Source organism: Leopardus geoffroyi, chromosome B1 (assembly GCF_018350155.1).
Source record: "Leopardus geoffroyi isolate Oge1 chromosome B1, O.geoffroyi_Oge1_pat1.0, whole genome shotgun sequence".
NCBI lineage: Eukaryota > Metazoa > Chordata > Mammalia > Carnivora > Felidae > Leopardus > Leopardus geoffroyi.
This window is the reverse complement of record NC_059327.1, coordinates 31,149,214-31,164,118: the sequence shown is the minus strand read 5'-3', so window position 1 is coordinate 31,164,118 and position 14,905 is coordinate 31,149,214. Positions and strand designations below refer to the sequence as shown.

Sequence of the window (14,905 nt, the reverse complement as noted above, 5' to 3'; positions counted from 1 at the left end):
TGTGCACACACACAACGCACACAGACTGACAGAGACAGAGACACAGACTCTGAGACAGACACACAGACCGAGGCGTCGCCATAGACGCACAGAGACTCATAGGGACAGACACACAGGGACAGAGCCGCAGACACACATGCACCGGGGCACCTTCAACACCATCTGTGGCCCTGAGGACACTTTCCTCTCCTCAGTGGAGGGACGGAACCTATTACATCTTTAGTGTCGTCTGGTCCCTCTCCAGGCCATGGGGTATAGCTCCTTCCACGACCATCCAGCCTTCCCACGCACGCTAAAGAGCCGAAGGGATGAGCTGGGGCCAGCACACGGGGGAGGGAGGTTGAAGGTGACCTCTTTTGGCCCCTGTGTTAGCTGCATGCTGCCTCTGGGGCTGGTGGACAGTGACTCTGGGAGGAGCTCACAGGAGAGAGAGGGCGACAGTCTCTGGCTGATGCCCAGAGGACCTGAGGTTGGTTTTGTACACAAGTGTGTACCTATAACACACACACAGACACACACACACAGACACACACACACGCACGCACACATGGGAGCCCGAGCTCACCATAAAGCCCGTGGGCCCCTGTAACCGGGTGGTGATACCTGGGGCTGGGCTTACCGGGAAAGTGTGCTCTCCCCTCCATCCCCTGGGGCGGTTGGGGGCCGCTCCCGCCCTGCTGTGGCTGTGCAGGTAGGCGACAGTGTGCGGCACACTGAGATGAGAAAAGCAGGCGCCGCTTCCCTTGTTACACGAGGCTACTTCTGAGAGCCCTGCTTCCTGCTGAACTTGGAAGAGCCTTCCTGGGGGCTTGCTTTCCTTCCTCCTCCTCTCTGTTCGGCATCCCCGCATCCCCGCAGACTTGAAAACAGGAAGCAAGCCTGGGGTTTACTGAGCAGGCAAAAGGTATCACGGGAGAGCTGTTCTGGTTGCGATTTTGACCACAGGAATCAAACCCGTTTTTCCATGGTTACACGCCGGAGACTTCTCTCCAGCAGCTGTTGCATGGAGAATCTCAGAGTCCCCTGCAGCGGAGCGTGGAGCCTTCCCTGGGGGCTGGCAGGTCTGGAGTGCTCCCATTCGAGGAGCTCTTGGCTTCAGGGGAGGGTCCTCTTGCCTCACGAACCGCTGTTTGGGGGGCTTTCTCTTCTCTCTGCTTTCCAAGGTCATCTGCTTCTCAGCTGATTCAGAGGCACCTGCTCTTGGTCAGCCTCAGTGTTGGGGGCTTCCCCTGAGAAAGTGCACCATTATGACAGCCCCGTGAGCCACCGGCACGAGCTGGCCCCTTCTCCCTCAGCTCCTGGTGATGCTTTTTCAGTTTGGCACCAGGGATCTGTCGCGTTAAAACCTCTGTGGGCGACAAAGAGAAGAAAACAGGGAACCGTTCTGAAGGAACTTGAGCTTGACCGTGTAGGTAGGGAGATACCACCCTGTACGTATGAAGCAGTGGTTAATAACATGCAAACGTGTAATTCCTTCTCGGTTTCGTGATCTGTCGCCGCATCATGGTGGTCACCGTGGATTGAGCTGCACAAATCACGTTCCTGCTGCTCTCTGTTCTTCTCTCAAGCCCACCACGTGAGATTGCCAGCAGGGTCTCCCCCCGCTCCCCCCTGCCTTTCCTGCTGAGAAGACTGAGAGGGAAACTGTAGGGAATGTGGCAATCTAGAAACCACCTGTCCATCAATGGTGCCCGACATGTATGATGACTGGGCCCTGTTGGGACCGCGAGATGAATGAGAAGGGGACTATAGATGAGCTGGAGAGGAAGAGAGAGATGGAAAGTAACCAGGCAGGGTAGAATGTGACCGGGGCTCCGGGCCGAAAGGCTGGCATCTGGGAAGGAAGTTGGGGACACGCAGGTGAGGGTGATGGTGACCAAGAGGCTTCCCCAGAGAAGAGAGCTTTCTGGCTAGGCTTTCTGGAACTGCCACTGGGGCAGGCCGACAGTTGGGGGACTGAGCCACAGAGGGGTGTTGTGTGCAGACGCTGTTGTGTATTCTGATTCTGCTGTGTGTACCGACACTGTGGTCAGTGAGTGCCAACGCTGTTGTATGTCCCTAGATAAGTGGCTTTCCTCTCTGGATCTTGGGGTGTCCAGTCTTAAGAATCATCAAGTCTCGGTGACCCCCCCCCCCAAATCCTTCAGAGCTCTATAATGAGACAATTTTCTTAAAATTTTAAGCTGTAATACTATTTTCCTAATATTTTAGGTCAATATTATTTAAATCAGTTCCCTGCATGTAAGGGGCCTACACAGGTACACACAGAAGGGTAAACGTGGATCCTTCCATGGTTCCGAGCGGAACACAGAGAGATGGGGTCTAAGTGGCCTTCTCTTTCAATGAGGTGGCCCTGTAGTGAGGTGTCAGCCATCCCCCGGCATCTGCGGGAGCAGGGGTGGGACCAGAGCTCACCTCACGGTGGATGAGCCAATCCAGAGTGGGCCCTGGGAAGCCTGTCCCGCAGGGGTAGGCCCCCAGTAGAACTGGCACTTTTGCTCCATTTATTCCCTAATTAGTCCAATTTCACATTCCAGTTCACCCAGGACAGTCACAGGCCATGCCCGCTGCCCCCATGCACTCATTAATAGTGCCTCTGTTCACTTTCAGAAGGATTTGTGTTCAGCCAATAAATTGAGTAGTCATTGGCACTCCTGGGAAGCCATGAAGATTCTAGAAGCGTCCTTTCTGCACTTCACATTGTAGACTTCTGAGGTGACGGCAGAGATTCAGGCCATCCCTCCTCTGTGCCTCCCCGGGCCAGAGGCGCTTCTGTTGAAACTGGAGTCAAGGAGAGGGAGGGCCAATGGCTCAGCTATTCCAGGAATTAAAAACATTTGGACGATTAATGAGCTTTTTCAAGAGCCATTTGGTTTGCCTTTGAATTTTGAGACCTCTCTCTTCACATGGTTGATGCCCGAAAGGGCAAACGTGAATGAAGTTGTCGTCATTTATTAAATTAGATTACCAGTTAATGCAATTATAGAACCTTAGCTCTTGGCCACGCTCCTGTAGAAACTTGGTTAGCTAAGATAATTCAGTTAGGAGCTCAGCTATTTCTTGCAAAAAATAGCAGCTCGTTACAGAACGGCCTCACTTTCACCATTAACATAAAGGAATCCATTTGTTCAGTAAACATGTTGGGGCAGCGGCTGTGTACCAGGCCCTGTGTTGGGAACTAAGGTAGTCCCGCTGGAGCTACACTGGGGGTGGGGCACAGAGGATACAAAACTCGGAGTCAGACCCAGCCCTCTGTCTCAAGGAGTTGAAGCCACAGCTTTCTTCCAGGATCTGAGAGGGAGCAAGAGGCTTTTTGAGATCCATCGTTCTACAGTTTCACGTGGTCCTTCAGTTGCCCATTCTAAACACACACTATGTCTGTGAGGCATACCTTGATCTCAGTAGTCTGACCTGGTAAGGTATTTAGCAATAATCACTCGGGGTCTTTGAAATATTATTCATCGAAGCATCAGGTTTAAAGACTCATCTATTAGAGCAGCTCTCCCATCTCGTGCAGAAGGCCGTACCAGTCTGTGTGCGGCCTTGGATGTGTTACTAGGGGCTGAGGACCGTTGCTTGACGTTCCCAGTCAAGCCTGCTCCGTTCCCAGAGCCCTGTGAGGTCGCGCTGTTCCTTGGGTTCATCTGTGGGTGTCGGACAGAAGCCCAGCACAAAAAATCTCACCACTGACTGTCTCGACTCAAGACCACACAGCTGGAGCGAATGTACTGACTTGGGAGCAGTTTCCCTGCCTGGTGGTTTTCTCATGTGCGCAAAGCATAAAAATCACCCGGTGCTGTTAGGACTAACCACATTTCTGGGTCCCATCCCCAGAGGGTCTGGGAACGGCCTGAAGATCCGCGTTTCTTACCAGCTCCGGGCTGACGCTGATGTCGTAGGTCGGCTGGGCACTCTTCAAGCCACTCAAAGGGTCTAGGAAGGAAATGCCCCCATCGTTTCCACCCAACAGTGTCGAGTGACACTGGGAGAGTCACCTCCCCCTCTTGGGGTGCCACTCAGGGTAGAACCCGGAGGACACCGTGGCCTCTTGTTCTTCTCGGCCTCTCTCGGTGGGTTGAGGGTGAAGACGGCCCGTGGAGTGGGCACCGAGTGGGCACAGTTCTTACGTTCACGTGCTCTTCTGCAGGTCGAGGCCGAAGCCGTGAATCGCTCGATTACCATCGCCAACCAGACCAACTGCCCTCTGTACGTCACCAAGGTGATGAGCAAGAGCGCGGCCGAAGTCATCGCCCAGGCCCGGAAAAAGGGTGAGCGTTACCTCCACGGCTGTGTGACCACGGGCAGGTCAGGAAGGGAGGAGGGCTCCGTTTCCAGACCTTCATGCCAAGTGGGCTGCTTTTATCGCGTTCCAGCATTAACCTAATTACAGCTGAGCAAGGCAGGGAGCTCCGGTTTCTCTCTCTGTTCCACCGCTGCCGCCTTGTCAGTATCTATTTAAAGCCGTGCGCTGCAAAGAGTGGGTGGGGCAGGTGCGTTTCCCTCCCGCCCCTGCTTCTATAGCAAAGTTGGACTTAATTTGATGCAGTCTAAATAAACTAGGCACATACACAGATGGCGTCAGGCTCCATCTGCCACAGAACCCTTCTGGGGAACGTTCTATTGCAAAATGAGTCCCCGCTCCGTGGCCGGTAGTGATTTCTGTGGGGGTAAGTAAGAGAGTCTTGTGGGGGCGTAGGGCAGGGGATCTTGCCCCCGGCCTCCTCGTGTCTGGTTCTCCGGGTGCTTGAGGCACTCCTTATAAATTATATTGATAGGTCCTGGGCTGAGGCTGGTGCTCTGTTAGTACTAGGGAGTCCATTGAGAAGGTTCTTGGAAACTAATTTATTAAGTATGGCTTCTACTGCTGCTTCCAAAGGCTGTTCGTCGAGCACCTTATACATTATGAATGCAGCGGAATCTTGTAATCTGCTGTCGACTGAGTTTGCATAGTCACATCACGTGTCCTGTGCTTGGGAGTGTGGCTCCAGGGACCGGCTGGTCGCGGGTAGCTGACTTGGTGAGGGTGCATCCTGGCCTGATCTTTTCTCCCTTAATTTCTGTCTAGCTTTCTCCTGGTGTCTCTCTCTCTGTCTCTTTATATCCCTTTATCTCTTTCTGTATCTTAAGGGAACCGTTGGACCTCTGTGCTTCTGTTTGTAGTTCTCTGTGGGATGTGATCCACAGGCATAGGGAGCACCGTCGGAGTTTTTCACTGGTGGGTGACTTGGTACAAGACCTAGAACAAATTGCTCAATGACCGGTGAGTCAGCCTGTCCCCAGAGATGATGACTTCCAGATGGACCCAGCAGTTTCTGCCCTGGTTCCTTGGAGCTCTCCCCGGGCCTCTGTCCTTAGGCTGCTCAGCACAGGGTCGCTGGGTTCCTATCTTTTTGGAGACCTGCCCTCTGCTGGCGGCTGCCGGAATTGCTTTTTTGAAATAAACATTCCCCTAAATAACGTCATGCACTCCGAATCCGCTTTGAGTTGTTTTTCCAGGAGACACTGGATGATTCCTGTCAGTAACCCTCCCTCACCTGGGTCCTTTGTCACCCAGGCACGTGTTTGCATCCATCTCAACACCCAACATTAGTCACAGAACCATTCCTTGCGTGGAGCCTGGGGACGGTTGGCACAGTGTCTGGAAAGTGGAAGGAAATTAGGCAGCAGCTTCTTTTATTTATTTTAGTAACCGTCCTGGACCCAGATGATGATAACAAACAAGGAGTTAAGCAAACATTTTAAACATGATTTTAATGTAATTAAACATTCCATTTAACAGCATGTAAAAACTGAGGACTTGCTTTCTGATTCAGACTTTTGCTTGTCCCTGCTGGAGAGGGAGGAGTCCGTCTCTCCCCAGACCCTGGCCCGGACAGGTGGTGCTAGCCCTGCTCTGGGGCGCACAGTGCTGGCCTGTGAGCCAGCCCTGCTGGCACTTCTGAAGCGTCTCGAGAACTTCCTGTGCCTCAGTTTCTTCATTTCAAGATGTGGTGCTGATGTGTGTTACTGTAGAGTCCAGTCCTGCTCCAGTAACCTGTGACTCGGTGCCCGATGATGTCCCTTTATCGTCTTTAGGACTTTGACCCTGTGTGTGTATTGGGCAGTGAGGACTAAGAAGGAACTACCTCAGTCTCTTTGTTCTAGAACTTTCCGTGTGTCAGTCCAACTGTGCCTGCATCATGGTTCCTGGGGTGGGCTTTTGCATTCAGACAGTCACCCTTTGGTCTCTGAAACCCTTTGCTTGAGATGGGCCTGAGCTGCCAGAAAGGAATTTCTGGTGCATTTGGGTGCTAATGAGCAAGAATGTGAGCTTCTCGCTTGCTTGTGGGCTCTTAAGGCTCTTTCCATCTTGTTGGAACTTCATAACAACTCTGGGAGGCCGCCCGGGCAGGAATTTTTTTGCACTGGGTTTTACTTTGCAGCTGAGTAAACCGGAGCTCACAGCTAACGGGCGGTGGAATCGGGCCTTGACTGTCAGGTGCCTAACTTCGGGCCTGAACATCCATGTGAATATCTGAATTACCCTTCATGCTTTGAAGATTATTTTAGTATGAGAAATGCTGGTATCTGTTGGGGTTCTTACTGAACCTGCTGGAAACGAGCTTGACACCAAGGAGCGTTGTGCATAATACAGAAGCAAGGATTCCCAAACAACCGAGAAGGAAAACAGGATACGGTTGTGTTACGTCTTTGCGCTCTGGGATCAGTGTCCCGTCCTGGATCAAATCCCAGCTCGCTGAGCGCCAGCCTGTGATGCCGGGCAGCTCCCTTACCGTCGCTGGGTCTCAGTTTCCATCTGCAGTAGCGACCCGTCTTGTAAGTGGAGATGGTGCCTGACTGAGATAACGTGCGTGCAGACATGTAATGATCGTACCCGCTGTTCTCATGACTGAGGACTGAAGGGCCGGTTCGAAGATGCCTGCCGACCTTAGATAGGGGTTCTCTGCTAAGGAGTCTTTTCTATCTCAGGTGGGTCCTCGTGGTCCCTGGTGGCAAGTGTGAGGCCCTGTCAACTTTTTGCCGCCCCATTTCTTCATCTGTCAGATGGAGAGGTTCTTCGTTCACTCAGCAAAATTTTGTTGTGGTTGTTGTTTGTTTATTTTTGAGAGAGAGAGAGTGCAAGTGAGGGAGGGGCAGAGAGAGGGGGAGACACAGAATCTGAAGCGGGCTCCCGGCTCTGAGCCTGGTGCGGGGCTCAAACTCGTGAACCACGAGATCGTGACCTGAGCGGAAGTCGGACACTTAACCGACTGAGCCACCCAGGTGCCCCTAAACTTTTTTTTTTTTTTTAATATTTATTTATTTTTGAGAGAGAGAGAGGGAGAATGTGAGTGGGGTAGGGGCAAGGGGCGGGGAGGGGGGGCCAGAGGATCCAAAGCGGGCTCTGTGCTGATAGCAGTGAGCCGAATGTGGGGCTAGAGCTCAGAATCCATGAGATCATGAATTGAGCCAAAGTTGGACGCTTAACTGACTGAGCCACCCGGGCGCCCCTTCAGCAAACTTTTATTATGTGATATTTTAGGCCGTGGTGCTGGATGGTCCCAGCCCCCAGCTTCTTCACTTGTAGGGGTGGGACACATGGACAAAAAGTCACAATGGAAAACGGTCAATGTTATAAAAGAGGGGCAAGCCAAGTATGGTTCGAGCTCAGAGGAAGGAAAGGGGAAGTATTTATGGATGTGCACCCCTCCTTGTCTCATTGGTCAGGCTGCATGAGAGGACCCATCATTGCTCCACAAATGAGAGCCGTTGAAAGATCATGATTTTATGTCTTTTTATTAATGTCCACACACTTCCCCACCTAGAAACTTGCTGGTCCTAAATCTAAGACAAGGCATACAGGGTAAGTGATAAAGTGAGATGAATATAAATGAGACTGTTTTCCACGCGCACTTGACCTAGCACGACCGCACGCAGTCTTCCCGGAGAGCCAAATTTTCGCACGCTGCTCCCTCCGTTCTGTGCCACTCAGCAGGGCCGTGTATCATTAGTCCCATTCCGCAGATAAGGAAATGAAGACACGGCCAAGAAAAGACTGTTTTGGACAATTTTTACTCTTCAAAAGCACTTAGACATTGATTGATTTAATAGGGCTCATTTCGTGGAAGAGAAATTAAAATGCAGAAAGTAAATATCTTGCCCCAGATCATCCAGCCCGTAGTTCCAGACTCCTGGCCACCTGTCTCCCCGCTGAGGGTCTAGTGTGGGGATTTCTCTCGAATGGGCTCCCTCAGACTGCACTTTGTCCACGAGGGAACTCTAGTGTGGTTGCTGGTGCCTTCTGTGTGTGAATGGTAGCATGCAGGTCATGCCTGGTAGCCTCCTCTGATAGACCTCCTTCTCCATCGTCCTCCCCCCACCCCCGTAACCCAGATGCGGAAATGTTTAGAACATTTGGTGACCGCCGAGGGATGTTAAACCCTGGGAACCCACACTTGAGCCAATATTTCCTATGCCCTGTGGGCCAATAGGAGTGACTCCAGCATCATGAAAAACTTGGGTTCATCGAGCCTGCGAGGACCACCCCAACTTGGGGATTGACGCCTTAGTATTAAGCTAATGTGCCACCTCAGCACCTTGAAGCCAAAGAGTGGCATATGGGTTGGCTTGTGAATGTCATAAAACCTCACTAAAATCTGTGTTAGGGCCCTTCAGAGAAACAGAAGATTGTTGTATATATTTACAAGAGAGAGGGAGGGAGAGGGGTGGGGAGGAAGAGGGAGGGAGAGAGAGAGAGAGAAAGAAAAAAAAAAGAGATTGATCTTAAGGAATTGGCTCTTGTGAATGTGGTTGCTGTTAAGGTTGAAGTCTGCAGGGTGGGGAGGGGCAGGGAAGAGATGAGACTCAGGGAAGAGTGGCTATTGCAGCCTGGGTCCGAAGGCTGTTTCGAGGCAGAATTCCTTCCCAGTCAATGCCCTTGGTAGGTTGGGAATTCAGTGTGTGTTATAATACAGCAGGATGACTCCGTGGGTTTGGTTTCCAGCCGGCTAAACTCTTAAGACTCCTGCCGGCCGCCTGGGTGGCTCAGTCAGTTGAGCGTCTGAGTCAGTTGAGCGTCTGACGTCGGCTCAGGTCATGATCTCACAGTTCGTGGGTTCGAGCCCCGCATCAGGTTCTGTGCTGACAGCTCGGAGCCTGGATCCTGCTTCGGATTCTGTGTCTCTCTCTCTCTCTCTCTGCCCCTCCCCCCCCCCCTCTCAAAAATAAATAAACATTAAAAAAAAATTAAAAAAAAAAAAAAGACTCCTAGAGAGGTCTCTTTCAGGGCAGACCTAGAAACTCTCGGGTCATTTATATAGCACTTGGGCTGGGAGTTTGAATCCCTGGCCTCAACTTTTTCTTTCTCCACTTTATTTGGACCCACCAGGCAATCGTGTTCTACTCAGTTTGCCAACAATATTCTAAGGAATCAAATCTGTGGTCAACCCAGACTTAGCCTCTTATGATAAGTATAAGGCGTATGCAGTGGTGATAATTTTGTGCGTCTGTTTAACAGAGGCATTAGTGCCTTTAAGTCAAATCAGATTAGAGAGGCAATTCTAGAAACCCCAGAATCAATTCAGAAAACTTTTGATTCTGTTCCTCTGGAACCACCCTTGGTACCAAAATCTGACAGGGTTATCCATGGACGAGCCCTAGGCTGTTGAGTTCTGGCTTAGGTTCTCTGAGACGAGAGAGAGAGAGAGAGAGAGAGAGAGAGAGAGAGAGAGAGAGTGAGAGTGAGTCACTGTCCCAGTTGGTTTTATAATGTGCTTTTGTGGCTGTGTTTTGAAATACATCTACATGGTTTTCCATGGTTTCTGCTCTGGATTTGTCCTCTTGCTTCTAGTTAATGGGAAATGACTTAACTGTCAGAGCCAGGAGCTGTCAAACATTTCTAAACCCCAGCCTTGCATTTATTCTTCATGAATGCACTCAGGCCCCAGGCTCGTTGTGAATAAACACCACCCCCAAGGCCTTGCAGTTCCCTGCCATCCTAGAGAGCCTGCCAAAGGCTGGCTCGGGGTCACATCCTGCAGTTCAGACTCTCCCTGGAGAAGAAAGTCATGAAGGTCTAACTGCCGCCAAGAAAGGGTCAGCAGTATATTTAGAGGAGTGTGGAAAGGCCCTTTAAGCCTATTTCGTGGCTTATTATTATCATTGGTTATTATTTCTGGCACGCAGTTTAGTGGTGTCTGTGGCCTGATGGAGGACCAGAAGCTCATCCATGGCTCCCTCGGGAACAGTGTTTATAAAATGGGAGCGGTACCCTGGGGAGGTACTGGGGGGCCATCAGTCCTGAATGGCAGAGCCCCCACCTGTGGACCTACCTCTCCCTGGAGGAGGAGGCCTTCTACAGGCTGGTTTAACCCCTGCCCTGCCTTTGGGGGCTAAAGAAAAATCAATGGAAAGCCAGCAAGGACCTCTGATGCCCTTGAAATTTGAACAGGACAAAGCTGAGATGAGCTACAAGACGCCTCCCTCCTTCTCCCTTATCCCCATCTTAGCCTGGCGCTGGCCGAGGAGTCCTGGCTCTGCCTTGGCCTAAGGAGACAGGTTCGGGTCGCAGTGGCCTTGCAGCGCCGCTCCAGTTCCGGGTTTTTCAGAGGCTGCAGGCTGGGTTCATTCCTTTGCAGGGAGGTGCATGTTCCCAGGCGCAGAGAGAACGGGACCCACCCCAGTCTGAGTTTTGTAGAGTGGGATGAAGGTCACAGTCAAGGGCACTCACACTTGGTGGGATCCAGGAGGTGTTCCAGGAACCAGCTCCTCCTCGTGCTAAAGCTTCCAAAGGGAGGACTGAAGAGCAGGTCCAGGGAGAGGGTGAGCCATAGCAACTCACGAGAGAATCAGGAAAACGTCCGCGCTTAACCACTGATTTTCAAAGACGGTCTAAGCAGGCTTTTTCTCTGAGCACTTCTGCTCTCTGGAACCTACTCGTGACCCAAGCTGGTAACCTTTAGGGTTACAGATCCTTTGTTTTCCTAATGACTTGCTGAGCCCTCCCCTCCTGGCTGGGTCAGAAGAGACATAATCCCGCTCAGGCAGTTTGGGGGTGGGGGGTGGGGGGTGGGGCTGATGTGCAAACCAAAAGCCAGGAGCCTCAGGTCCTGTGAGAGCCCAGGGCCCAGCACTGGTCTGCTCAGCCGCTTGTATTTCATAAGTGGCCCTGGCAGCAGTGAAGGCCTGCTCGTTGTGCAGTGTTTTTCCACTTCGGGATGAGTGGGGGCAGTTTGTGCAGCCGCCCAGCCGGCTTTGTGTGAGTCGGGAACTCCAGAGCCCTTCCAGGTGATTCTGAGCATTGGCCCTTTTCTGCCTGGGGGCTTCCTGCTGTGTGAGCCTTCCCCCGGGTTCTGGAGCCCTGGATTGGTTTCTCCCGCTTGGGCATGGTTAACTTGATTTCCTCAAATGAGCTGCCTGCCAGTGGCCTCGAACACTGCCTGGCTGGAGAGTGGCTCTTTTGTGAAATTCCTGAGGCTAGAGAGGGCAGCCGGGAGGAGCCGGCTCTAGGGCAGCAGAGAAGGTGTTATGGTATGTCATCAAGAGATAAGTCCTTGGAAGAGGCTGGGGAGAGGCAGGGAGGCACATTCCTGACTGGGAAGTGTTTGGCCTTAGGGAAGAGGGAATCCTTGGCTGACTGCTGTGGGGGGTGGGGTTAGCCCTCCTATGATGGGAGGAGGCAAGGAGAGGCACATTCCTGGTGGCCCTAAGGCTGGCTGAGGTGAAATCCCAGCCCTGATGGCTTCAACCAAGAAAGCATTGCGCCCTTTCATCAGTTTGACACACATTTATTGAGTGCCTACTGTGCGCAGACTGACTCCTTTTCTTCAGGAATTCTGCAAGCGGAGAATCAAAAAATTCAAAACTGGATGATTATTGGAAGGGAGGACCAGGTGTGTCGTAGATGACGTCGAGGAAGCGACGAGAGCTTTAACATGAAGCTGGATAATGAGGGGCCTTAGATGCTTCTGGGAGGAGTTTGTCTCGTTCTCGAAAGCAGAAGGGCTCCTTCGGGGTTTATGGAAGAGGATGGCTTGGGAAGATTATGCGTAGGGAAGATCACTCTGGAAGGGTCCTGGAGAATGAGCGGAGAGGCAGGGAAGAACGATGGGAAAGCGAAAGTGAACCTGGGAACGTGGGGAAAGCAAAAGTACAACTCTGATCGGGAGGCTCTGTTGGAATGAGCCAGGGAGAAAGGAAGAAGGCCTGATGGAAGGGAAGGAACGTGAGGTGGAAAGGGAAGGGTGCATTTACAGTGTTGAAGCACGGGCATTCAGTGGGTTGATGACTCCCGACTTTGTGGCTTGCACCTGAATGGACAGAGAAGAGGACGTGATTTGAGTGAGCATCAGGGAATCGACATTCTTGGACAATGTATGAAGTTGGACCAAGCTTCCGGACACACTGACGTCTGAGTAGCATCACTGTGCAGAGTCCTTTGTTTCTCAGTCTCACCGAGTTGGAGTTGGTGCTGCATCTGGTGGCTCTCCAGGACAGCTGCCTTCAGGCAGTGACTCAGGGATCCAGGCTGTCTCTTGGACCCATCTGGAGGGCTGAATACATGTTCTCAAACGCCTCAGGCCCACTGATACCATGTCTAACTTCCTCTCTCAGTCCAGGAGCCAGAGCTGGACCGTGCAAAGAGGGTTGGGCAATGTTGGGAAGCGGAGAAAGTATTTGATGAGCTGTGAGGTCAAGTTTGAGGTGCCGTGGGTCACCCCAAAGTAAGAGTGTAGACAGCCCTCGGGACCGGGTGCTTGGACGCAGTCTGAGCTGGGGACTGTTAGGAGACGTGGGAATCGGCAGTGTAGGAGGTAAGAGAGTGTGTTGAGGTAGAAGAGCGGGGCCCAGGGGTAGAATCATAGGGAGCGCACGTTAGATTGGTGGCTTTGGCAGGTGGACGTATTGGGCCATCCAGGTCTTTGCCTTTGAGAGGGTGAGCAAGGGATGGCGAGCCATTGGCCTGCTGCCAGGCGTTGGTGGTTCCCCATAGGGTGGTTTCCTTCCCTTGTTGTATCCTACTGAGCTTTGTCTTCCTGTTGGACAGGAACCGTGGTGTATGGTGAGCCCATCACCGCCAGCTTGGGGACTGATGGCTCCCACTACTGGAGCAAGAACTGGGCCAAGGCCGCCGCTTTTGTCACCTCCCCACCCCTGAGCCCTGACCCGACCACTCCGGACTTCCTGAACTCCTTGCTGTCCTGGTGAGTCTTGGTGACATGTTCACACTCCCCCTTCTCAGCCTCTCCTTGGACCAGGCTGACCTGTCAGGGTCCAGCATGGCGGGCAAAAGCAGGCTTGCAAACAGAGAGACCTCTGTTCTCCAGATTCAGATGGCTAAGCAGGAACAGGGGATTATCGCTCTGACGTCGTCCTGCCAGGAAATTCTAGATAGAATCCTGGGCCGTCTTGAAAGCCGACCGGAGGGAATGAACGAGGGATCAAAAGGGTCCCACTGTGGTGCGGCGTGGCCAGAAGCTGAGACACCTCACAAAAGAGATGTAGTGTGAAGCTTTGGTACCATGTCACTTCTTCCCGAGTCTTCTATCTCGTGAGGGGAGGACAGGCTCTTTCGAAATCCGTCAGTGGCCCCGCAAATGAGAAAAACACGTCCAAGGATGTTTTGGGGTATGCGATTCGTTACAAGCCAGCCGTGTGTTTTCCTTCCAGCGGAGATCTTCAGGTCACTGGCAGTGCCCACTGCACATTCAACACTGCCCAGAAGGCTGTGGGAAAGGACAACTTCACCCTGATCCCCGAAGGCACCAATGGCACCGAGGAGCGGATGTCCGTCATCTGGGATAAGGCTGTGGTAAGGAGCGGGAGCCTCCCTCGTGGATTAGTGTCCGCTTCCCCCGGCCGCCTCCTCTGAGGGTCCTGGGTCTCCTGGAAGCCTTGACATGGCAGTTGAGAAAATTCTAGAAGCTGGTGCTGGTGTGACAGGAGTTTTTAGGTTTGGGAATCCACGACCACTCCTTGTGGCCCTTTCCTCCTAAATAATACATATATATTTCTTACCGTTATCGTCTGTGAGTCAGTGGAAAATGAAAAAGAAAACCCAGAGACTCTTTAAAATTTGACTTTGGGGCGCCTGGGTGGCTCAGTCAGTGGAGCAACCAATTTCAGCTCAGGTCATGATCTCGCAGTTCACAAGTTTGAGCCCCACATCGGGCTCTGTGCTGACAGCTCAGAACCTGGAGCCTGCTTCGGATTCTGTCTCCCTCTCTCTCTCAAAAATAAACAAACATTAAAAAAATTAAAAAAAAGAAATAATAATAAAATAGGACTTTTTTGATCAGTCAGGAAAAAACTTCCTTAGCAACCCGGTGACCGTCTCAGTCAGTCTTCTACTCTGGGAAATGGACATAATTTCCTTAAAACTGTCTATTAGGGCTCTCTAGGGTTAGCATTTCTGCCCACTCCAGGCTTCCGGCAGGCCTGCTTTGAACATACACCGACCTCTCAGGGGTCTTTGGGCTTTTTCATTTTCAGTGTTTGAAAGCACAACAACAGAACAGGTTTTTCTGTTTCTTAATGATTTGTTTCGAGTATGGACACCATATATCCTTACTCCAAAAAGAATAAGGAAATAGATAAAAATCCCTTTCAGATAACTGCAATTAAGATTTTGGCAAATGTCTTTCCAGTTTCTGCCAGTGCGAGAGTACCCGTGTGTATCCGATATGTATGTGTGTGAGAGTGTAGGTAACACGGGCATCCTATATACTGTTTTGTGGCTTGTTTTAAAACAGTATGTTATGAAAACGTCCTCGCATCCTTAAATATACTTAAAAAAACTTGGTCATTAGTAGCAAAAGATTCCATCTTAATGCTGGACGGTAATTCATTTGTAATTCTTTGAACATTTATATAAGTTTATCCATTTTTGAGAGAGAGAGAGCAGGGGAGGGGCAAAGAGGGAGAGAGA

At 51.6% G+C, this 14,905-nt stretch overlaps 1 protein-coding gene across 2 annotated transcripts in view; it reads left to right on the top strand.

Annotated features, from left to right (window-relative positions):
• Positions 1 to 14,905, top strand: part of DPYSL2 (dihydropyrimidinase like 2) — a 134,764-nt gene that overhangs the window by 107,458 nt on the left and 12,401 nt on the right. For both annotated transcript variants that reach the window (XM_045456686.1, XM_045456690.1), the window contains exons 8-10: positions 4,148 to 4,268; positions 13,025 to 13,181; positions 13,648 to 13,789. In XM_045456686.1, the coding sequence (XP_045312642.1) occupies positions 4,148 to 4,268; positions 13,025 to 13,181; positions 13,648 to 13,789 (420 nt within the window). The remainder of the gene's footprint in view (positions 1 to 4,147; positions 4,269 to 13,024; positions 13,182 to 13,647; positions 13,790 to 14,905) is intronic.